The 25,334-nt window shown below is 49.9% G+C and overlaps 1 protein-coding gene across 5 annotated transcripts in view; it reads right to left on the bottom strand.

The window, feature by feature from the left end:
- The window catches only part of Gtf2ird1 (GTF2I repeat domain containing 1), a 94,342-nt gene that overhangs the window by 48,453 nt on the left and 20,555 nt on the right, over window positions 1-25,334 (bottom strand). For all 5 annotated transcript variants that reach the window (XM_087903565.1, XM_087903564.1, XM_087903566.1 and 2 more), the window contains exons 2-4: window positions 7,739-7,864; window positions 4,390-4,531; window positions 184-339 (exon numbers count right to left, since the gene is read on the bottom strand). In XM_087903565.1, the coding sequence (XP_087759691.1) occupies window positions 184-339; window positions 4,390-4,531; window positions 7,739-7,864 (424 nt within the window). The remainder of the gene's footprint in view (window positions 1-183; window positions 340-4,389; window positions 4,532-7,738; window positions 7,865-25,334) is intronic.

Here is a 25,334-nt window from a genome sequence, read left to right as displayed (position 1 = left end):
GGCAGAGCTAGACAGGATAGCGTGCAGTCCGATCGAGCTGGGTGGAGTGAGGCTGGGCTGATGGGCGGGGCCTGGCTGAGGTGGGCGGGGATGATCTGGAAGGGACTGAACTAGACAGGGCAGGTGTGGGTAGGCTGGTCTCCCGCCCGCCCCTCTCCGGAATGGAATGAGGAAGGATCTTACTATAAAGAACATCAAACACTTCCTCTACCATCTTCTGCAGCAGGTACACATCCGAGCACTGCTCCAGCGAGGACCGCGGGATGCTCCGGCCACCACCCTCGCAGCGCTGCACCTTTTTAGGGTGTCCTGCTTCTGGATCTTTCCATAGGGGTCCCCCTGTGGGACGAGAGCACACGAACCATAAATTGGTGTTAAGCCCCCAGAGTCGGAGGCACCAGTGCATGAATGAATGAACGTGAGCGCCCTGCTGAGAGCCAGCAAAGACTGCAGGTCTCAATCTGGACACACACTGGCTGGTTGACTTCAGGGTTGTCCTCTCCCTCTCTGAGCCACAGTTTGCCATCGCTCAAAAAAGCCCATCAAGTCCGGCGCAGAACTGAGACGCCACGCACATCTGCTTCACACACCCCATTCTATATTCATACGAACCCACGCTCTTGCTACCCACCCAAGCCCTAGTTTTCTGCTCCGCTCACATGGAAAACAAATGGAGATTCCGCAACAGTTAGTTTTAAATGACAATTTGCCACAACCGGAGAAGGATGTCTCCAATGAATCAGCTAGTTCCGTGGTTCTCAATCTGTGGGCCATGACCCCTTTGGGGGGAGGGAGAGTTAAACGACCCTTTCACGGGGGATGTCTAAGACCACGGGGAAACGTAGCAATTCATAGCAGGAGCAAAACTACAGGTATGAAGGAGCAACGAAAATAATTTTATGGTTGGGGGGGGTCACCACAACACGAGGGCTGTAGCATTAGGAAGTTGAAAACCACTGATCTAGACCAATTGGCCTATGGGCCTAGACATTAAGCAGGGAATCATCTTGATGGTTAATTGACCCGGCCCTTCACGGGCTGCACCATTCTCTGGGCAATGGGGTTCTGAGCTATAGGGAACAGGAGGAAGTTCCCTGAGCACAAACAAGCTCCCTGCTCTTGACTGGGGATGTGACGGGGCTAACTGCTTGAGTTCCTGCCTCTGAAATAAAACCGCAATCTGAAATTGTTAGCCAAATAACCCCCCCCCCCCCGCAGCTGTATTTTTTTGTCGGGGGGGATATTAGGGGATCTTTATGAAATATTCTTTTAGTTTTGGGGGATAGAGTCTCTCTATATGGATGAGGGTGACCTTGAATTCACAGAGATCTGCCTGTCTCTGCCTCCCAAGCACTGGGATGAAAATTGGGCCTGAAGGGACAACCAAACAGGATGAACAGGGTCTTCTGGTCCCTTCCAGCTTGGGGCTGGCTTTCCTTGGAAACCATCCAAGCTTGAAACAAACTATCCCGATTCTGAGTGCTATAAATAGGGACTCATTCTGGCTGTGGAAAATAAGGCACACTGTCCCTAAGATGCTGGGAGGGGCTACAGGACTCAGCCACACCCACTACCTGAATCCAGCTCCCCCCCAACCTTAGAGACAGTACAGGCTGGGAGAGCAGAGTAGGCGGAGTCTCAGGCTCCTAGGGAAATAGCTGTAGGCTCTAGCTATATACCCCACTAATGATGCATAAGTGCTGGATGAATCTGGGAGAGCTAATCTTAAGTCTACGGACCAGGAAAATTACTAACAAAACCATCAATAGCTGGTACCTGTGTGTCCACAGAGACCCCTGGAGGTCCCTGCTCTGGATCTATCTCCTTGACTTTGAAGGGGTGCGGGAGAAAGAACAAGGAGGGCCTGAGAACTGGAGTCCTGGCCTTGAACCACGCTCCCTAATGATGGCTGTTCTTGGTTGTTGTGGTGACCCCTGTAGGCTCTTAGATTTAAATGCCTGGTCACTAGGGAATGGCACTATTTGAAAGGATTAGGAGGTGTGGCTCTGCTGGAGGAAGCCTGTCACTGGGGGCAAGCTGCTGCCTGTGGACCTGGATGTAGAATTCTCAGCTACCTCGGCAGCACAATGTCTGCTTGCAAGCCACCATGCTTCCCACTATGAAGATAAGGGGCTAAACCTCTGAAACTGCAAGTCAGCCCCAATTAAACGGTTTCCTTTATAAGAGTTACTGTGTTCGTGGTGTCTCTCTTCACAGCAGTAGAACATTCACTAAGACCAGTGATCAAATTGACTAAATTCAGAATTAAGTAAAATCCAAATGACTGGGCACATCTGTGAGAGGTTTTTTCTTAATTAAATCATTTGAAACAGAAAGATCTCCGAATCGGATCTTTTTTCCATTTTATTAGTTTTGTGTGTGTGTGTGTGCGTGTGTGTGTGTGTGTGTGTGTGTGTGTGTGTGTTTAAGATGGGGTTTCTCTCTGTAGCTTTGGTGCCTGCCCTGAAATTTGCTCTGTAGACCAGGCGGGCCTCAAAGTCACAGAGATCCACCTGCCTCTACCTCCCGAGTGCTGGGATGAATGGTGTGCACCACCACCACCCGGCCCTAATAGGATCTTTGAGGAGGGAAGATCCACCTTAAATCTGGATCACACCTTCTGTTGGCAGCCAACACAGAGGTCACAGAAGCCGGAAGCTGGCAGGCTCTTTGCCTGCCTGCTCTCACTACTGCTAGCAAGTTCACTCCTTCACCGGCCTCAGAGCCTACCTCTTCAGGATTCTGATGAATACTGAAGACCAGCTGAGTCATCCAGCCTCGGGGATTTAACAATAACTGAATTTGTTTCGGTTTCTCAAGACAGGGTTTCTTTCTGTAGCTTTGGTCACTCTGTAGACCAAGCTGTCCTTGAACTCACAGAGAGCTGCCTACCTTTGCCTCCCAAGTGTGGGGATTAAAAGCTTGTGCCTCCACTGCCTGGTGGATTCTTCTCAACCGGTTAGATACTTGGATCCTCTGAAGCTATTCTAGTAAACTGAGTGTGTGTGTGTGTGTGTGTGTGTGTGTGTGTGTGCTGTGTGTGTGTATATAATAAATTTATTCCCTGTAAGTTGTGAACCTCGATTAATACATATACTTTCCATCCTGGGCTAAGCCCACTGTGCCTCAGTTTCTCACTGGCATACCATGGGTGACATTTTCATGACCCTCTGGGAAAAGTATTGAGGTTTCAGGTCAAAGGCCCAGCATGAGGTGTTGTTTGGGTTTGGGGTTGCTGGGGATGGAACCCAGGGCCTTAGGAATACTAGGTATAGCACTCTACTGCTGAACCACCCTTCTAGGGGATTTTAGGCTGGCATTCTACCTCTGAGGCCCACCCGATCAGGAGCCAGCCATCATCCACAGCCCATGCATACTGAGCGCTTCTTACCCCAAAACAAACAACAAAAATAATGTCGCCCCACAAGGCAGAGGTCAGGATAAGAGACCGTGTTAGGGTTATACACTCAACCATGCTAAATATCTTAGCTGGACAATGGCTGGTCTCTATCCTCAAATATACCAAGTCAACAGGTAGCACTGGGGCCGGGAATGTGGCTCATTTGGCAAAATGCTCACCTAACATTCACGAAACCCTGAGTTCCACATCAGCACCCAATATAGCAGAAGGAGGGCTGAGTACCTTCTGTTCCTGAGCAGGTAGAGGCCAGAAAACCAGGAATTCAAAGCCAGCCTGGACTACAGGAGAACCTGTCTTAAGACAACAAAGGGTCCGCAAGATGGCTCAGCAGGTAAAGAAGCTTGCGGCTAAGCCTGAAGATCTGAGTTCAATTCCTGGGACTAACTCTACCAATTCTTCTGATGTCTATATACAGCACACGCATGCCCACATACTTGCACACACTATAAATAGAACAGCCGGGCAGTGGTGGCGCATACCTTTAATCCCAGCACTTGGGAGGCAGAGGCAGGCCGATCTGTGAGTTCAAGGTCAGCCTGGTCTACCGAGCTAGCTTCAGGACAGCTAGAGCTCTCAAACAGAGAAACCCTGTCTTGAAAAAAAAAAAAAAAAACAGGTAGATGGATAGCTGAAAGTATAGCTCAGTAGCTCAGTAGCGCGCTCTTGTTTAAATAGGCACGAAAGTCTAGGTTCGATCCTCAGCACTATTAAAGAATAGAGTAGAATCCGGTGACTGCACTGGGCCTCAGTGTCCCCTCTAAAAATGTACACATGAATGTGGCTAGCGGTAGGGTTCAATGACAGGAGTCGCTGAACGGTTCTAACAGACTTCATTTGGAACAAACTTATGTCTACTTCATCCCTCCAACAGGCTCTGTGGACTGGACAAAGCAGGGGACACAGGGCCAGGCAGGCCAGGACCCTTGTCCTTTAGAAAGAGCAGGGCATGGAGAATGTGGGGTACTCACGGCAGAACCTGAGGAAGTCTGACTGCAGCTCCTTCCGTGTGTTCAAAAACATCCGTCCCTTCTCGGTGCCCACCACGAAGACGCTCTCATTGTGTACCGCCACACAGGCCACCTCTGTGTTCAGCTTGGAGAGCGCCGAGCACTGTGGGATGGGGGAAGGCATGTGAGAGAGAAATCAAGACTAGTCTGGAACCTAGCACAGCAGTGCATGTCTGTAATCCAGCACTCAGGAGGCTGAAACAGGATGAAGAAGAGTCTGAGGCTAGCCTGAGCTACAGAGATGGGGCTATCGAGGAGAGATGAACCCTCCAGCCCACATGGTCCCTTTGTACTGGGATACAAGGTAGGGACAGCCCTCTCTAAACAGTAAAAAGACAGGCACCATGCAGCCTGGAGAACATGGCAGTAGAATTTCAATATACTGCTTATAGGAAAAGGATCTATCTCTATAAGCAGGGCTGACAAGATGGCTCAGTGGGTAAATTTCTTGTCTTCCAAGCACAGAGACCTGAGTTTGATTCCCAGGACTTCTGTGAAAAGGGCTGGGAGTGAGGCTGGGCGGGGGAGGGTGTTAGTGAGAAAAGCGTGCGGCAGAGAGTGAGGCTGGGGGTGTCAGTGGGTAAGGCCTGCGGCAGAGAGTGAGGCTGGGGTGTCAGTGAGTAAGGCCTGCGGCAGAGAGTGAACCTGGGGGAGTCAGTGGGTAAGGCCTGCGGCAGAGAGTGAGGCTGGGGTGTCAGTGGGTAAGGCCTGCGGCAGAGAGTGAGGCTGGGGTGTCAGTGGGTAAGGCCTGCGGCAGAGAGTGAGGCTGGGGTGTCAGTGGGTAAGGCCTGCGGCAGAAGCGTAGGGATAAGAGTTTGGATGCCCGGCACCTATGTAAATGTTTGGTGACTGTGGCAGTCCTCCTATCGCTCCATCAACTGGGAGGTGTAAGCAGGGGATCCTGGGAGTTAGCTGGCTAGCTAGTCGAATTGGCAAGGTCTGGGTCCAAGTGAGACATCTAGAACTCAATAGATGGAAGAAGACACCGGATGTCGACCTCTGCCCTCCACACACAGCAGGACCGAGTCGAGTCGCTGGTCTTCCAGGCATAGGGAGCCTCTTCCCTATATTACTCCTGTTGTGGGTAGCTACAGGTGCAAGCACATGGAACAGAAGCACACACACACACACACACACACACACACACACACACAAGGCTGGTGGCACACACTTGTAATCCCAGCACTGGGGAAACTGAGACTGGAGAACCCACAGGGCTTTCTGGCCAGCCGGTCCAGTCTACTTGATGAGTTCAGGCCAGTATGAGATCCTGTCTCAAAACGAAAACAAGATGATCTAAAGCCACCCCACCCAGAATGTGCCTGGCCTCATCTAAGCTCGGAAGCTAAGCAGGGTTGGGCTTGGTTAGTACTTAGATTGGAGACCGCTTGTAAGCATTAGGGGTTGGAGACTTAGCTGGGTGTGCTGGCTCCTATCTGGAATCTCAGCACTCAGGGAGGCTGAGGTAGGAGGATTGCCATGAGTATGAAGTCAGCCTGGGCTACATGGGAGGCCAGCCTGGGCTACATGGTAAGATCCAGGTCATCCTGAACTACAGAGTGAGATTCTGTTTCACACAAACAAGCCAAGAACTAAGATAATTTAAAACTTATAAAAAAAAAAAAAAAAAAAAGGAGAATGGTACCTGAAATCCAAGGCTGAGTTGTGGCCTCTACATGCATGCATACAATACATGTACTCACATACACAACATGCACACATACAACATGCGCACCCCCACCCACCCACCCACACAGAATTCTAGGTGACTACATCACGCTGGGTTATTTCTGTGGCCCCAAGTTATAGCCAAGAATACAGCACGAAAACCCTAGAAAGCAAAAGCCCGTAGCACACAGTTGGCATTTAATAAATGCTGGTCTTTGTGCCAACTAGCACTTGAAGAAGTTCTGCTGTGGATTAATCCTGTTGTACATTGTGAAGATATGTTGCTCTCATTAGCTTAATGAAGAGCCAATTGGCCAATAGCTAGACAGGAAGAGATTAGGCGGGAGAGCCAGACTGAGAGAATGCTGGGAAGAAGGGCAGAGTCACCAGCCAGACGCAGAGGAAGCCGGAGATGAATACGCCATGTTGAAAAAAAGGTACTGCCATGTGGTAGAACACAGATAAGAATTATGGGTTAATTTAAATTGAAAAAGCTAGTTAGCAACAAGCCTGAGTATCAGCTAAGCATTATTTATAACTATGATAATAAGTCTCTGTGTGGTTATTTGGGAGCTGGCTGGCAGGACAGAGCTGACTAGTGGGACAGAAGACGCCACCTACAAAGGTCTGTGTCAACCTCTCTGGGCCACAATCCCACCTCTTTGCCAAGCAGGAGTCCCTGAGGAGGGCTGAGTTCAGGGACAGCCTACAGTGTGAGAGACCCACTCAGGACAGCAAAATGCAAATAGCCACCTCCATCAGGGCACAGGTCAGTCATACTCACCATCACCGACAGGTCAGTGAGGTTCAGGACATATGGGATGGCCGCTGTAGAGAAAGAGCTAGCACCCAGCTTGTTTCTGAGGGTGTCTCCCACCTCAGGCCTCAATATGACCTTGAGCAGCCCACAACAAGAACGACCTAGAAAGGAGCCCCCCCCCCCATGCTGAGGTGACCAGTGACTGTGCTTGATCACTCTGTGTGACCTCAGGCAAGGTGCTGCCTTCTCTGAGCTTCCATGTCATATAAAATACTAGTTGATGCCAGGTAGATCTATCTACCTCTTATTTTCTCTTGCTTTGTATGTGTGGTGCTGGAATTCGAACCCAGAGCCCATGCCGCAGCGTTTCAACTTGCTTTATCAGTGAGCTCAGTCTTTTTTTAGGGTTTCACTCTGGAGCCCAGGGCGGTCTCAAAATCAAGATCTTTCTATTGCAACCTCTGACTGTGGGATTCCAGGCATGTCTTATGTATGGACATCCATACGTACATAGATCCATACGTACATATCTCGGTGTCTACACACAGTTTGCATGGGTGTGGCGGCCAGAGGAAAACCTTAGCTGTTGTTCCGTAGATAGATTCATATTGCTTTTCTAGTTACTTATTTGTTTGTTTGTGTTTAAGGCAGTGTCATTTACTGACTGGGAGCTTGCCTAGGAGGCCTTCTTAGCGTTAGGATTACAAGTGTGTCACCAGGCCTGGCTTTTTTTTTTTTTTTTAATCTGAACTCCAGGGGTCCTTCTGGTTGCAAGGCAAGCACTTTTCCACTTGAGCTATCTCTCCACTCCCCAGAGATCCAGAGATTTTGATGGGTATAACCTTGATCTGGGGCCCTCTTCCCTGCTGGTCAGACACTCACCATAGAGTCTAAGGCGGACACTAGGCTGTTGATGAGCTCGTCCTTGCGGGCGAAGGTGTTCCAGCGCTCAGACCCGCAGCCGTTGGTGGGGATGTCACAGTGCTTCCCCAGCAAGGCCATGGTCACCTAGAGGAAACAGCGAGGACAGAGTGGGTACTTGGCACAGGATACAACTGGGTAGGCACACCTGGCTCCCAAAGTCACCTGGAATTCACAAGTGGGACAGACTGCCAAGTGGCCTTCCTTACAATCATTCAAGGGCCTCAAAGGTTTGACAGGGATTTGAGCCTTCATAGGCCAGAAGCTAGTGCAGAGATCTAAGTGATGATGTAGAACTACTTCCTCCCATCTGAAGCATTTTCAGAGAGCTTAAACACTCCCTCCTAGAGGGAGGTTGTTGAACTCAAGAACAAAGCAACTCACATAACTCAGGAAGCTCAGGAAACTCCCAAGGCTCAGGGAGCTTACAAGACCCAGGAAACTCAGCCGCTTACAAAGTGCTCAGGAGGGTGTGAGACTCACAAGGCCTCTCCCAAAGTTTATAAAGGCAGAGAGCAATTGTGTGTGAGGGGATGGAGCGAGGGAGACAGGACGCTTCTGCTGAGCTGTCTGTAGCTCATGCAGGATTCCAGAGAGGCAACTTTTTGTGAGTGGCATCAGCCATGCTGAGGGGGGCTTTCTGGTGACGCCGTTGCTTTTGAATCCACCCCCATGACAGCAAGTAACCCCTCACCCATTGTGGTGGTTTGAACAAGAATGGCTCCCACCGGCTGGTATGTCGGAATGCTTTATCCCCAATTGGAGAACTGTTCGAGAAGGATTAGCAAGATTAGGAGGTGTGGTCTTGGTGGAGTGGGTGTGGCCTTACTGCAGGAAGGGTCTGGGAAGAAGGAAGCCCATTCCTCCCCAGTCCTGGCCCAACCACTGAAGAAGCAGGATGTGATTGCCTCACTGAAAAAGGTACTGAGCCATGTGGCTAACATAGATAAGAATAATGGGTTACTATAAGTTAATAAGAAGCCTGAGCTAGCCGGGCGGTGGTGGCGCACGCCTTTAATCCCAGCACTTGGGAGGCAGAGGCAGGCGAATCCCTGTGAGTTCGAGGCCAGCCTGGTCTACAAGAGCTAGTTCCAGGACAGGCACCAAAAACTACAGAGAAACCCTGTCTCGAAAAAAATCAAAAAAAAAAAAAAAGAAGCCTGAGCTAATAAGCCAATCAGTTTATCATTAATATAGACCTCTGTGTGATTTCTCTGGGGCTAAATGGCTGTGGGACCTGGTGGGAGGACAGAAACCAGGCAGGACAGAATCCTCAGTCAACAGAAGGGTATCACTAGGGGTGGGCTTTGATGTTTCAAAAGTTCTCTCTCTGCCCGCTGCCTGGGGATCAGGATATAAAGCTCTCAGCTACTGGTTCAGGGCCATGCCTGTCTGCTTCCTGCCACGAGGGCCATGAACTAACCTCTAAAACTGTAAGCGAGCCCTCAACGGAATGCGTTTCCCCTATAAGTCATCCTATAGGATGTGTCTCCGCACAACACTGACGAGGACATCTACACTTCTGTAAGTAAGCACTCCCTCCCTCCCTCCCTTAGCTAGCCTGGGATGGAATTCTACCCTCTCTCTGTCTGTTGCCAGTGCCCTCCGGGGGCAGATGTTTGGTCATGTCTTTCCATGAAAAGACACACAACCGCAACACAGTTGAGGGTTGTGCTCCAAGGAACAGTCCCCCGGGTATTCAATCCGTAACCAAAGCGAGCCAATGAGCACCCTAGTCTGCCCGATGGGTCCTAATTGCCAGTGTTTTCCATGTAGAAACTCTAGCCACAGCCCTCTGCTGCTCGCACACCCTCCATGGTACCCTCCTGCCCCCGCGTGATGAACAGGCCTTCCTTACTTTGCAGCTTGGGCTGTTCGGACTCTTGCTCTTGCTTTCGCCCACCTGTCATGCACAGACTAGGATGACTGGCCGGTGTCCACATCCCTTAACCAACCCTGTTGGAAAGGCACCTGACAGGCTCATCCATGGCGAGGCTGGCATTGCCTTCTACAGTTCTGCACACACCTCTGGGCTTGGTCACCCGTGCCCAGATCAAGGCCACTGCCTTGAAGTCTGAGTCTATTTCCTGGATGTGGGACGTGGGCTTGGAGCAGGTGTGGACAGCCGCAGCAGACAGAGCACAGGTCACTTCCTCAACCAGGGATTCCCCAGGAAAGGACTTTGTCCCAACTTACTGGGGCTCCACATAGCTCCTTCTTTGCCTCTTTGCCAGCTCAACCCTAAATGCCAAGACAAAGTTGCTGCTGATTGCTGGTGGCTGGCTTGATCTCTGTTCTTCCAGAGCCGTCCCTAAGGATGGGTGTGTGTGTGGGGGGGGTCGTCCCACATGCTGCCTCTGAGCTCAGGAGCCTCTTACTAACCCAAGCAAAAGAAGGCAAGGGGCAGGAGCGGTGGGGAGGGCAGGACACTCTCTGGGCTTATTCCCCAGAGCCCTCTAAGAACCCTGGCTGGGTGTGTCACCATGGATAGCTCTGTAGATTCCACACCCTGTTTGCCACCTGTCTACCACCTGTCAACAGAGATTCTAGACTCTCACTGGGTGGGGTAGGGAAAGCTGGGCGGCAGGGCTCTCCAGACCCACAGCGTAAAAGGGGACCAAGCCTAGGATGTCTACTGCCACGACCACTGACTCTAAACTCTATATAAACTATAGAGTTTATAAACTCTACAAGGGCCAAAACTGTGTCGGCCCACCATGGCTGACCCGCAGGGCCCAATTCACTGTCCGATGTATTCGACAGACCAGGCACAGAATCCCAGACACTCACTAGCAACCTGGCTGCAGTGTGGTGGGAACCTCAAAGCAGCAGGTATCATGCAAGACAATGCAACTGAAACACAGATCATTAAAACAGAACAGAGAACAGAACGCAGCTCTGGACCCAGGACTGGCTCAGGCTACAGGAAAAAAAAAAAAAAACCAACCTGGTTTTAAGGCCAGTGAAATGAAATGGCTCAGAGAGGAAAGGTACTTGCTAAAGACCTGAGTAGACACCCTGGGGGCCACACAGTAGAAGGAGGGAACTGACTCTTGCAAGTTATCCTCTGACCTCCACAGGCATGCGGTGGTTGGTGGGCACACACACACATACATGTACACATACAGATAAGCAAAAGTGCAGGGGAAAAAATAAGACAAATGTTTTAGCAGGGCCTACTGGCCCACCCTGTTATCTCAACTACTCAGATGGCCGAAGCAGGAGCATCTCAAGTTCAAGGATAGCCTGGGCTACAGAACGAGATCAAGTCATCCTGAGAAACTGAGTGGAATTCTGTTTCCAACAACAGCAACAAAAAGCTATTATAAGAGGGCTGTGTATACAGCTCAGCAGTAAACCACCTGCCTAGAATTCCCCAGTGAGGGGTTGGGTGTGGCTCAGTGGTAGAGCACCTGCCTAGAATCCCCCAGTGAGGGGCTGGGTGTGGCTCAGTGGTAGAGCCCCTGCCTAGAATCCCCCAGTGAGGGGCTGGGATGTGGCTCAGTGGTAGAGCCCCTGCCTAGAATCCCCCAGCGAGGGGCTGGGTGGCATACTACATTAAAGCATCTGCCTAGAAAGTTCAAGGCCCTGAATTTCATCCCCAGAACCACAAAAATAAGTTAATGAATCAATAAATAAGCCAAACTAGGTGGTGTACAGCTATAATTCCAAGCGTCCAGAAAACAGAGGCAGGATGATGAGGAATTCAAAGACGTCACTGACTCCACGATGAGTCTGAGGTTAGTCTGGCTACATGAGACCATCTCAAAACAAGTAACAAAGACAATAAAAAAAAAACCTGTCAGGTGTAAGAGTGCACACCTTTAATCCCAGCACTTGGGAAGCAGAGGCAGGTGGATCTCTGTGAGTTCGATTCCAGCCTGGTCTACAAAGCGAGTTCCAGGACAGCCAGAACTGTTACAAAGAGAAACCCTGCCTTGGGAATAATTTTAGAAGGAAGGAAGAAAGGACGGAAGGAAGGACGGAAGGAAGGACGGACGGAAGGAAGGAAGGAAGGAAGGAAGGAAGGAAGGAAGGAAGGAAGGAAGGAAAGAAGGAACTGAGACATAACATATACATCAGCAGACTGGTCACTGAAGGACATGGGAAACTGGCCATGGATAGGAATGCACTGAAAAAGGGGCTGCTGGTGGCTCTGTCTTGGCCATTCTGTGGCCCTGGATCACCCTGCTGAGGGGATGGAGTCTACTGTATAACTGTCCCTAGCCAAGAGGTCTGCCTGCCTGGGAGCCTGAAGCTTCCTCCTGTACAGCCAGCCCCACAGCCTCAGCTGCCAGCTACTCCTTTGAGCCCTTGGGCCATTCCCAGAAAAACTCTGTGTCTCCAGCAGCCTGGCTGCCCAGACCTAAATCAGATCAGCGCCAGGCAAGCAGCAGTAGTTGGCACACTCTTGACCTCCAGTCTGCTCCAGGCTGCCCGGGTTTCTTCTGGCCAAGGTCCTAATCTACTTAGAACCAGGGACTCCGAGCCAGAGGATTAAGGAGATGGAAGGGAGCTGGGCTGTGGGCTATCTTGCATCCCGGCCCGAGCTGGACTTCTTGGACCCTCTGTCTCCAAGAGTCCAGCGGAGGAACTTGGGAAGTTGCCTGCGAGATATAGGAGCCAAGAAAAGCCCCAGGTATACTAGGAGCAGATAAGTCTAAGTGTATTCATTAGTAAAGTCAGGGCCAAATGAAAGGGGAAAACAGGGCTGGCGAGATGGCTCGGTGTGGGTAAAGGCACCTGCCGCCAACCCGCCAGGCTTCATCCCCTGGATTTGCATGATGGAAGGAGACAGCCGGTTCCTCTGAGCTGCCCTCTGACCTCCACATGCATACGTCACAGCATGTGCATGCGTGCAGGTACACACACAACACTAAGTAATCAATAAATAAGGCAGGTAAGTAAGAAAAATTGATTTTTTACTTAGTGTTAAGGGATGGAAAACAGGGAAGTCCCAGGGGAGGGGAGAGGACCAGTCAGTAGAAGAGAGGCCCCAGGGCAAGGCAATTAGAACAGGACTGCAGAAGAGATGGGAAAGCCTGGTTTAGTGGCTTATGCCTGTAATCCTAGCCCTTAGGAGGTTGAGGCAGGAGGATGGTGAGTTCCAGGTTACCCCGGTTACACAGTGAGGCTGTAGGACAGGAAAGATGGTGCCACTGTTGGTACACGCGCTTGCCGCCAAGCATGAAAACCCGAGCTGACTCTCCAAGACTCAAAGTGGTAGCAAGTGCTGCCATCATGTTGTCTGCGGCCTCCACACACATGCCGAGACACTGCAAGCATGAGTGAGTGCACACATGTGCACACATAATACAAAACAGTTTAAAGAAAAAAATCCAACACTCTCATCGTCCAGGCAGGCACTGTGGCTCCTCCACCCACTGCCTCTTCGTTCACTCCTCCCTCAGACACACGCTTGATGGCCCAGGAAGCCCACAGCTCAGCCTTGCTCTCACAACCCCGTCTTCACTTTTATTTTGCCTTTTTTTTTTTTTCCCCGAAACAGGTTTCTCTGTGTATCACTGCCTGCCCTGGAACTCACTCTGTAGACCAGGCTGGCCTCGAACTCATAGCGATCCATCTGCCTCTGCCTCCAGGATTAAAGGCATGTGTCACCACCACCAGGAGACCACTACAGAAAACCACAACTGGATGAAAATGCAGAGAGAACTGGTTCTGGGATGCCCAGCCCCAACAGAAATGGCTGCAGCATAGTTCTTGTGCTCGGGAAACGAAGTGAAAGAGGGGACAGAGACGGTAAGAGCCAGAGGACCATGAGGTTTTCTGGGAGATCATGTCTCCTAGAATTGACAGGGAAGTCACACCCATCATACCAGCATAATCTGTTGCCTAAACAAGACCCAAACAATGACCACACCAATAGACATTTTTGTTTGGTTGGTTTTTTGTTTTGTTTTTTCCAGACAGGGCTTCCGTGTAGCTTTGGAGCCTGTCCTGGAACTTGCTCTGTAGACCAGGCTGGCCTTGAACTCACAGAGATCTGCCTGCCTCTGTCTTCCAAGTGTTGGAGTCAAAGGCATGTGCTACCACTGCCTGTCCAACATGCTATCTTGAAAGAGGAAAGTCTCAAAAAAAAGAAAAAAAAGAAAAAAGAAAGAAAGAAAGAAGAAGAAGGAGAAAGTCTGACCAACCCCCACCCTAGACAAAGAAGTAGAGGGAATTAAAGACTGTTGAGAGAGGGAGAAGTAGTCTTTCCGAGGATGAGCCCCCACGTTGGTCATCCAATACTAAGTGGTCAGCCCTGAAATCATACACATACAAACAACGTTAAATGGATTTAGCAGGTTTTGCACCTGTATTTAATGTTTATATTAACAATAACAATCAAAGAAAAAGTAGCCATGAATCTGAGAGGGCATGAAGGGGGCAATGAAGCGAGAGGGGTTGGTGGAAGGAAAGGGGGGAAATTATGTAAATAACTTTTAATTAAAATTTAAAAATAAAGCTGGGTGGTGGTGGCGCATGGCTTTAATCCTAGCACTTGGGAGGTAGAGGCAGGATGGGAGGCAGAGGCAGGAGGATCTCTGTGAGTTCGAGGCCAGCCTGGTCTACAGAGTGAGTGAGCTCCAGAACAGGCTCCAAAGCTACATAGAGAAACTCTGTCTCCAAAACAAAGCAAAACAAAACAAAAAAAATTAAAATTAATAAAAGTTGCACCTTGGAAGCAGTTTGTGGCAGTACAAACCTGCGCCTGCAACCACAGCACTCAGGAGGGAAGACAGGAAGATTACCAGGAGTTAAAGGTCATCCTTCTGTCGGTATCAAAATTTAAAAAAGGTAGAAATAGGGCTCAATAGGTAGAGAGTTTCCTAACAGGCATGAAGCTCTGGGTTCGATCCCAAGCTTACATGGTAGACCACGCTTGTAATCCCAGCACCTGAGAGGTGAAGGCAGCAGGATGAGACATCCGTGGTCACCCTTGGCCACACAGCAACTTTCCGGGCTGGGGAGATAGATGGCTCTGTGAGTAATAACACCTAACTACCGTAGTAATAACTACTGCACAGTTCAGCTCCCCCAGCACCGACGTTAAAAAGCTGAGCATGGCTGCATGCCTGCGCATGCCAGGGGCGCCAGCATTGGAAGATCAAGACAGTCTCCGTGCGTTTGAGACCAGCCTGGTCTATAGATCTAGTTCCAGGACAGCCAGGACTACACGGAGAAACCCTATCTAGGAGAAAGTGGGGGAGGGGGGGTCAAGACAGAGGGAGCCCAAGCGCTAGCTGTTTAGCATGCCTAGCCAAAATGGCCAGCTTCTGGTTCAGTGAGAGACCCTCAAGGAGAGGAAAGGAAGACACTTGATGCCCTGTTGGGCTTCTGTAAGATACAGCCCGGGAGAGACCTTGGTGGGTCCCACGCGTGAGGAATGCGGGCAGGAAACAAAGTATGCCATGCAAAGAGAGCTTGGGTATAGAGTGTATTTAGAGGGTAGGGAGGAAGAGAGAGACAGAGAGAGAGAAAGAGAGGAGAGAAAAGGACCACACACACCCCTAGATGAGTTTGCCTCGGTGGTTAAAGTGATTGGGAGTGCGTGGAGCTTCTCTTAAAGGGACCTTTGCACCTGTATAGGCCCCTGGGCTGGCTAGGGTACAGCCTGGATTCATTCAGCCAGGTGACAGGGCAGGGCAGGCCAGCATAATTCTAACAGCTTCTGCATGTGCGTGTATGCCTGCACTAGTGCAATGCCCAAAAGTGCCCATGTGTACACACACACACACACAAATAAATAAACATGGTGTAAATAATTAAAATGATGTAAGAAAAAACTTCAATTAAAATGTAAATATAGCCGGGCGGCGGTGGAGCATGCCTTTAATCCCAGAACTTGGGAGGCAGAGGCAGGTGGATCTTTGTTAGTTCGAGACCAGCCTGGTCTACAAGAGCTAGTTCCAGGACAGGCTCCAAAGCTACAGAGAAACCCTGTCTCAAAAAATAAAAATTTAAAAAAAAAGTAAATATAAAGCCTGGTGATGGTGGCGCACGCCTTTAATCCCAGAACTTGGGAGGCAGAGGCAGGAGGATCTCTTTGAGCTCAAGGCTAGCATGGTCTACAGAGCGAGGTCCAGGACTGACTCCATATCTACTGAGAAACCCTGTCTTAAAAAAATAAAATAAAATAAACACACACACACACACACACACACAGAGTAAAATGAAAATATAAAGTACATCCCAACTGGAAGAGAACAGAAGGAAGACAAGCATTGCAGAAATCAGTGACGGAGCCACAGAACAGAGGAGACCCAAGGGACCCAAAGTCGAGACAGTTAATGCCAAAGAAGTACAGTCTTGGCAGATGGCCCCAGGGCTCACCCAGCTGTGGGCACTGGCCAGCATAGCGTAAGGACTAGCCAGCAGAAGCGGGGAGGAGAGGGGAGGGCGGCGGATCTCAGAGCATCTGGCTCTCTTCTAAATGCTGGATCAGCTACACCCAGGTACACGTCTCATGGTCACTGATGCCTTTGCACACCAGGCATCGTGACACTCAATGCCTTGAATCCCAGCACTCAGGAGGCAGAAGCAGACACATCTCTGAGTCTGAGGCCAACCTGGTCTACACAGACAGTTCCAGGACACAGAAGGGTACACCATGAGACCCTTTCTCGGGGGTGGGGGGAGAGGAGGAAGGTAGCTTTGAACAGAGTGACACGGTTTTAGAACTTAAAGGTGCTGTATCTCCCCTTAACCTTGTCTATTGGAGGCCTGGTCCCTAGTTGGTGATAATACTGAAAAGTGATTGGGTCATGAGGGCAATACACGGATGACTCAGTGCTGACAGGCTGGGCTTAGTCGGAGGAAATGGGTCACTGGGGACTGGACTTGATGGGTGTATCTTGTTTCCTTTCTTTTCCTCTCTCTCTCTCCCCCCTGCGACTCCCACCCCCTTCCCTGCTTCCTAGATGCCATAAGGCGAGCAGCCACCTCCTCCTCCGTCACCACCATCCCTCCCCACCTCATGCTCCCAGGACCACAAAGCTCAGCCTCACCTCAGATCCAAATCAAAGGAGCAGCTGACCATGGACTGAAACCTCAGACCCAGCCAAGGCATGCCAGCAGCACCACCACCACCAAAGGCTGGAAAGGGAGGGAGGGAGCATCCTGGACCCACCGGAGGGAGCCAGCTCTGCCAACGCATGGGTTTGAACTTCTGGCCTCCACAAGGGTGATGATACAGATTCTGCTGTGTGGGGGTGCTAGGTTTACAGATCCAGGCTCCCACATCTGAAAACGCGTAATCTAACATCCAAAACTCTGAGAGGTGATAGGCTGCCCCAAGAGGAGAATTCCACCCCTGACCTCTTGTAACATTACGGAGGCATGGGAAAAGAATCATAAAAATTACCTTCAAGATAGCCACGCTACCTGGATAAATTGCAGGCTATGCAAGCATAAGGTCTGAGTTTTGATCTCCAGCATCCATAGAAAAGTCAGGTATGTTTGACAGCATACTAGAACCCCAGTTCTGGTAGGCACAGACTGGCAAGTCCCAGGAGGGTGCTAGCCAGCCAAACTAGCAAAGAAAAGCAAGCTCCAGGTTCAGTGAGAGATCCTGTCTCAAAACTGTAAGGGGGAATCACAACCGGGAAAGACATCACGATATCAACCTCTGGACTCACACACACACACACACACACACACACAGACACACACACACAGACACACTTCAAAACCAGTCATAGATATTATTTAGCATGTTCAAGGTCAGTATAGGCTACATAAGAGCTTATCTGAGAAACCCCCAAAGTAAGAATAAACAAACAAAAAAAATATATAAAACACGTTAAAATCAAATTATAGACCAGGGAGATGGCTCAACAGGTAAAAGCAACTGCCACCATTTCTGCCAACCTGAGTTCAGTCCTTAGGACTCATATAATGCAAGGCAAGAATCACCCAAGCTGTCCATGGCACACTCGAGAATCACCTCCCGCAAGCTGTCCATGGCACATGCCTGCCCCCTCCCCACCCTGAAATGAGAAAAATGTAATAAAGGGGGGAAAAAAAACTATTTTTAAGTCACAGGGCTGGAGAGATGGCTCAGTGATTAAGAGCAGGCACTGTTCTTCCAAAGGACCCAAGTTCAGATCCCAGGTCCCACTCTGGGTGACTCACAACCACCTTTAATTCTAAGCCTCTGGTTTGCCAAGGTACCTGCACACATGTGCACAGACCCATCCATATATACATTCATAATTAAAAATAATAAAAATAAAATTTAAAATAGAATCCAATTACCTTCAGGTTATGTGCACAAGGTCAAGGTGCAACAAGAACCAATTTCTTATTCAGGCATGAGCCCCATCCCCAAGGTGTTTTACGATTAGACACAAATCTCCCAAAATCCAAGGAATTCCCAAATCTGAGATGTTTGTGGTCTCAAGGGTTTGGCTTGTTTTCTTGTTGCAGCCTCAGGACCGTTCTTAAGGTTCCTGCACTGTGCCCATCCCTCCTCTGCAGAACCACTCTACATGGTCAGGCCCCAGGAGACACACGGGGGCCCCAGCAGCTCAGAACTCTGCAAATTAAAGGTCTGGGTCCGTGACTCAATTCTTATCTCTTCCCCAATGGAAACCCCACAAGAGCCACTGGGGAGATCTAGATGTTTCCGGACCCTGGGAAAAGTTCTCTGACTCAGTGTCACTGTCCTGTGTACCAGCTGAGCAGAGTCGGGAGCCAACGCGGGGAAGAAAACTCCCAGGCGAGCACGCAAAAGGCAAAGTCAAGCACACACACCACCCAAACACTGCCTCCGCACCAGCCGCCACCATATGCTAGTGTTTCTCCAAAAAGAAGCCCGAGAGAACAAACAAAAGGCAGTGTCTACCATCCTGGCTAGGGGAGAAGAATGCTGTTTTCTCCCAGCAACCCACAGGCTCCATTTCCTGTCCTGTGGGCTGCCCAGAGGGGGGATGGAATTGCCCAGGGCCCTGCATTCCAGAACCCAGTCTGTGCTCCACCCTTAGCTGGGTGAAGGTTGCAGTCCACAGCCTGGCCTCCCTCTCCTGTCAGCTCCAGGCCTTATTGCCTGAGGGGATCTTACAATCAGCAATGTCTGGGTGCTGGGGGCTGGAGAGGAGGCCATTCAGGGTATGGTGAGTAAAGTGTTTGCCTATGTGCACACCCCAGGCTCCTTCCTCAGCACCCCATAAACCAGATGTGGTAACACAGGCCTAAAATTCTATCTCTCAAGGCAGAGGCAGGAGGATCAAGAAGTTCAAGGTTGTGAGACTGGCTAAAAGCACTGGCTGCTCTTCCAGAGGCCTGGATTCAGTTCCCAGGACCCACGTGGTAAAAGACCCGGATAAATCCAGACCCCTCTAGCAGAAGAAATAGAGCCAAAAATCTAAGTAAGGAGAGAAGAATCAAAAATCTAGATTATCCGGTTCAGTGACTCTGTTTCAGGAACTAGCTGAAGATAAAGTTAGATTATAATCTTGAGAAACAGGGAGTTACCCCCTTGTGATTATCACTGGTATTTTTGGAAATTTTCAATGATCACTGGTATTTTCGGAATTTTCCAATGACGCCCTCCCTACCCACTTTGGATTATTGGGTTATGGTTTCTTCCCTTAAATACCCCTTCTCCCAGCTAGCTACTCGGGGTTGAACTCTCTACCTCTGCATGGACAATGGGTTTAAGTCCCAGTGCACTGGTTCCTGTCCTGTCAATAAACCTTGTGTGATTGCAGCAAGGGCGGTCTCTCATAAGTTCCTGGGGGGTCGTGTTATCCCGAGACTTGAGTGAGAGTCTCCCCACACGGGGGGGGGGGGTGTCTCTCCCAGTTCCTCGGGATTTGACAACCTCACGCCAATGGACATAAAAAAATTCAAGGTTGGGAAGAAGTTCAAGGTTGTCTGGGCAGAGGTAGTGCACACCTTTAGTCCCAGCGCTGGGTGGTAGAGGCAGGCGGATCTTGGCAAATTCAAGACAACCCTGCTCTACAAATCAAGTTCCAGGACAGCCAGGGCTGTAACATAAAAACCCTGTTTGGGGAAGCTACAGGGTGGGGTAGGGGTGGGGTTTCAAGGTTATCCTCAGCTATATAGCCAAGTTCTAGATCAGTCTGGGCTACAAAAGGAGGCTCTGTCTCAAATAATTAAATTTAAAAAATTAAAAAGGTTGCTAGAGGCTTGGTGGTAGAATACTTGCCTAGTATTCATAAGGTCCTAAGTCTGAGTCCCAGCACCACACATGTCTCCTGGTTCATTTCACAGTGGACAAACAGTCCACTTCCGGTTTGTAGCCAGAGAGCTTGAAGCCTGTGTTGTGAGCTGCCCTTGAACTGCCCTGAGCAGGGGGCCAGGTCTTCAGTTTCTACAGTGTGCACAAGCCACAGATCCTTCTCATTAGACATCCAGCAACACGCTCAGGCTCCAAACACCAGATAAGAGGCTGACGGGCATCCATGCAGAAGACCCTTCCTGATAATGGAGTCAGCAGACGAGTCCCAAAGACACCCACACACCTCTATCCGCTGCAGCCCATTCACAGGAGCCTAAAGGGGAAAATAAGCCACGTGACCAGGATGGATGGCTGGATGACAAAGTGGTCAGGAGCACTTGTTACTCTTGTAGAGAACCTGGGTTTGGCTCCCAGGCCCCACGTGGTGGCTCACAGTTATCAGTAACTCCAGTTCCAAGGAGTCTGATACCTACATTAGACCTCTGAAGGTGCCAGGCACACATGTGGTGCACATACATACACGCAGGCAAAATCCACATAAATTAAAGTGATACCTATTTATTTATTTATTTATTTATTTATTTATTTATTTATTTATTTATTTGGTTTTTCAAGACAAGATTTCTCTGTAGCTTTGGAGCCTATCCTGGAACTAGCTCTTGTAGACCAGGCTGGTCTCGAACTCACAGAGCTTCACCTGCCTCTGCCTCCCATGTGCTGGGATTAAAGGCCTGTGGCACCACCACCAGGCTGGATCTGATTTGTTTACAGTGGGAGTTCCAAGGCAGCCAGGACTACACAGTGAGAGCCTGCTTCAAAAATTCATTAATTAAAATACCATACAAGAAGCCAGTAAAGGAAGAGTTCATTTGGACACACAGTTTGGAGGCACACAGTCCATGATGGCGGCAGGAGCAGAAGGCAGCTGGGAAATTGAGAGGTGAATGCGGACGCTCTGCTCAATTTCACCTTTTTCTTCAGTTGCCAACACACCCAGTCTCTTTGGTTCATTTTGGGGGAAAAAATGATTGCATTTATTTGTGTGTGCACACAAACACACCTAGGTGCACATGTGGAGGTCAGAGGGCGACTTTCGGTTCGCTCATGTTCTCCTTCCACTAGGCGGTGGATGCTAGGGGTCAAGCTCGGGCTGTCAGGTGCTTTTACCCACTGGGCCATCTTGCCAGTCCTCGTCTGGCTTATCACTTTTGAGGGGATGGGGTGACGGGCTAATTGGTAAAGTGTTTGCCACACAAGCATACAGACTGGAGTTCATCCCACAACACCTCTGTAAGGGGCTGGTGGTATCCTGTCTCAGCACTGGGGAGGCAGAGACAGGGAGATCTCTGGGGCACACTGGCCAGTCAGTCTAGACTAATTGGTGAGTTGCAGGACCTAGTAACAGCCTCTGTTTCTAAAAAAGGAGATGAGGGGGTGGTGCGGGAGAATTGTCTGTATTCTGTCAATCATGTTTTAAATAAACGCTGATTGGCCAGGCAGGAGGTGTAGGCGGGAAAACTAGACAGGAAGTGGAAATGATGCAAGGAGAGCAGGAGAATTCTGGGGAGGAGGAAGTTGATTCTTCCCATTCCTGCCCAGGCCACCAAAGCAGCAGGATGTGAGCTGCCCCATTGAAAAAGGTACTGAGCCACATGGCTAAAAATAGATCAGATAAATGGTTAATCAAGATGTAAGAGTTAGATGTAAGTAGCCTGACCTAATGGGCCAATCAGCATTATAACTTATAGAGTCCTCTGTGTGGTTGATTTTTCTCTGGGACTAAACAGCTGGGGGAACTGGGCAGGACAGAAAACCCAAATAAGCCAGCCCTTCATGTTCCAGAGGGGGGCTGGAGAGGTGACCCAGCAGCTAAGACACTTGTTCTTGCAGTGTACCCAAATTCAGTTCCCAGCAGTCCTGTTGGGTGACTCACAACCCCCCTCTTCTGGACTCCTTGGACACCTGCAGGTACGGGTACACAAAGATATCCCCTAAGATAGGGTCTCCCACCGAGCAGTGGTTGGCACACACCTTTAATCCCAGCACTCAAGAGGCAGAGGCGCAGGCAGATCTGAGTTTGAGGCCAGCCTGGTCTACAAGAGCTAGTTCCAGGGCAGGCTCGAAAGCAACAGAGAGAAACCCTGTCTCGAAGAAAACAAAAACAAAACAGAACAAAAAGATAGGGTCTCCCATCCAAGTACTAACCAGGTCTGACCCTGCTTAGCTTCAGGCATGTCTGGTATGGTATAGTCAGGGATGAGATAAGGTCTCAGTAAGTGTCCTAGACTCTGAACTCTCATTCCACCTGCCTCAGCTTCCCAAGAGGGGTCCGGAGGTGTGCACCACCACACCTGACTTTAACATTTCAGTCCTACAAGATAAAGACAATCACATAACCACAACTGAGGATCACAGCTAAGACATGAGTCCAAACACTTCCTGGGTCCTCTCAGCTCTAGCACCTCCCAAAAGCAACCCTTAGCCTACATCTGAGACTAGAGAGACCCACCCACTGTCTCCCCAAGTCCAGGATTTCTGGCTCCTGAGGTACCGAGTTTACACATGCCGCACTGAGAGAATTATTGGAGATGTCGGTATTCCCGCAGTACAAGGAACCCGATGTTTCGGGGGTAGTAGCCCGGGTTGGACAGACAGGATCACCCCACCAGGGCTCGTGAGATGGCTCAGTGGGTGAAGGTACATGTCACCAAGCCTAACAACTCATATTTGATCTCAGAGACCCACAAAGGAGCAGAGAATTGACTCTCCCAAATTGTCCTCTGGCTTCTATGTGCATGCATGGCACACCTAGGAGCATAAATACACACACACACACACACACACACACACACACACTAAACTAAAATACATTAAAATGTAAAAAATTAAAGTAAGCACAAAAGACGGTCTCTGCCCCCAAGGAGAGCCTGGCATTTATATATAGCCTAGCTCAGGAAAAACATGGCCAAGGTCACAATAGCTCACATTTCCTCTCCTCAGTGAGCCAAGTTGGTAAATAAGATGCAAAAAGAAAATTTCAACCGATTTAGAAAAACACCTCTTATCCAAGTGTGCTGCTGCTACAAGCTTGCAGTGAATGCCAGCACTCAGGAGGCGGAGGGAGTTCAAGGTCATCCTCGACACAGGGGATTCTGCAGTGTGGCATTCCCTATCTCCAAAAATGAGGGAGGAGGAGGGGAAGGAGGAGGGGGGAAAAGAAGGAGAGGAGGAGAGAACCACCTCTGGGGCCAGAGAGATGGCTCAGGAGTAAATGGCTGGTGCCACTAAGCCTAATGACCCGAGTTCAACTCCTGCTGACACTCACATAGCAGGAGAGAAAGGACTCCTCTCTCTCTCTCTCTCTCTCTCTCTCTCTCTCTCTCTCTCTCTCTCTCTCTCCCTCTCTCTGAAATAAAGTAAAAAAATAAATAAAAATAATTTTTTAAGAAAGAAACCCATCTCTCAAAGTATGTTCTCACAATGTCCTCTGTTTAAGGACAGATGGACCCTTTATTCCACTGCTTCCATGAAGGTCCAGCAGGGACAGACTTTGTCCCAAGACCTCAGCATCCCGACCCAGGGTCACACCAGGACTCTGATGCGAGCCCCATCCCACGAGCATAGCTCTTACACCACTTGCAAATGCAAATTCTGGAATATCTTTTCCCCCCTTTCTTCCTTTGATACTAGTGAAAGAAACAAGGACCTGTTCTTAAGAGGCCAGTGTGCACCAGTGAGCCGCACCCTGAGTCCCTGGGGCGGGGGGGATTTTAGGCAAGGGCTCTATCACTGAGAGTCAGACCCCAGCCCCTCACTGGGGGATTCCAGGCATGTGCTCCACCACAGTACTTCACCCATAACACGGTTGTTTTTGAGACAATATCTCCCTATGGAGCCCAGGCTGGCCTCCACCTTATGGCAATGCCTGCTTCAGGCTATAGTGATTTTTTAATTTTGCTTTTACATTTATCAGTCTATTGGGGGAGAGGGCTGCCAGATCAAGTATGTGGAGGTCACGGGACAACTCTCAGGAGTCAAGGTCTCCTTCCACCACGTGGGTCAAACTCAGTTCGCCAAGCTTCCTGGCACACACCATTACCCTCTGAGCCATCTAATCAACCCCACGGCCTACCGACTTCTGAGACAGGGTCTCACTACGTAGCCCAGGCATAGCCTTGAATTTATAATCCCCCTGCCTCAGTATCCCAAGGACTGGGATCACAGGTTTGCCCTACCAAGCATGGCAACATCCTTTCGTGTGCAGGCAGGCTAGGTCTTTTAGAGAAACAAACCTTCGAGATTGTGATTTCAGTACGCCTCCTCATCTATTCCCCAGAGCCCCATCTACTGGAAAACACATCAGATAGGCAGCCCAGCCTCCGCCTCCCGCAACACCAGGGCTGGATGTCGAAATGATGAAGAAAGATTCCAGGTGCGAAAGTTCACGCTGTACAGAGGTCAAAGCCAGGTCAAACCCTGGCATCCGGAGTCAGACAGCGAGGGAGACGGCAAGATGGATCTCCGTTTCGTCTCCAGCACCCACGTGAAAAGAAGCTAGGAGTGGTGGTGCCTCAATGTTGAGAAGGCAGAGACAGAAGGATCCCTGGGGCTCACTGGACAGACAGCCTAGCTGAACTGATAAGTCCCAGGCCAGCGAGAGACCGTGTCTCAGAACGAGGAGAAGGCTTGGTGTGTAAAAGTTCCTGCCACACAAGCCTGAAGAGACATGAAAGAACCACACGCAGTAGCATGTCTGCCTGTAATCCCCGTATGTCGGTGGAGAGATGGACAGAGAGACTAAGAGAATCTTTGAAAACTATGGGACAGCTAGCCTGGAGGACCCAGTAGTGAAATAACAGAGACGCTGCCTCAAAACAAATGGAAGAAAGGACCAATCATGAGGTTGTCCTCTGACCTTCATACTGGTGCCAAGGCACACACACAGACAATCAAGGTGGCCTGTGACTGGAGGTTTCCCTCCAGCCTACAAGTAAATGTTTAGGGAGATGGCTCAGTGGTCACTGCCTGTAAGAGGACCAGTTATGGAATTTCTAGAACCCACGTAGATGCCAAGGGACATGGTGGCCCACCTGTAATTCCAGCCACACAGGCAGAGACGAGGGATCCATGGAGCAAGTTAGAAGCCATGTCAGAGAGCTCTGGGTTTGACTGACAGACCCTGCCTCAGTGAACAAAGTGGAAGACAAATGAAGAGAGGCTCCCAACATCGACTTGGGTCACTCCACCCATGTGCACACCCACACATGTCAACAAGCATGCATACGTGCACAGACACCACATGACACACAAGAAAAGGAACAAACAGTGAGTATCTAAACGGTGAAGGGC

Source organism: Myodes glareolus, chromosome 2, assembly GCF_982192425.1.
Source record: "Myodes glareolus chromosome 2, mMyoGla1.1, whole genome shotgun sequence".
Taxonomy (NCBI): Eukaryota; Metazoa; Chordata; class Mammalia; order Rodentia; family Cricetidae; genus Myodes; species Myodes glareolus.
The sequence above is the reverse complement of the archived record's forward strand: the minus strand, read 5'-3'. Positions and strand labels throughout refer to the sequence as shown.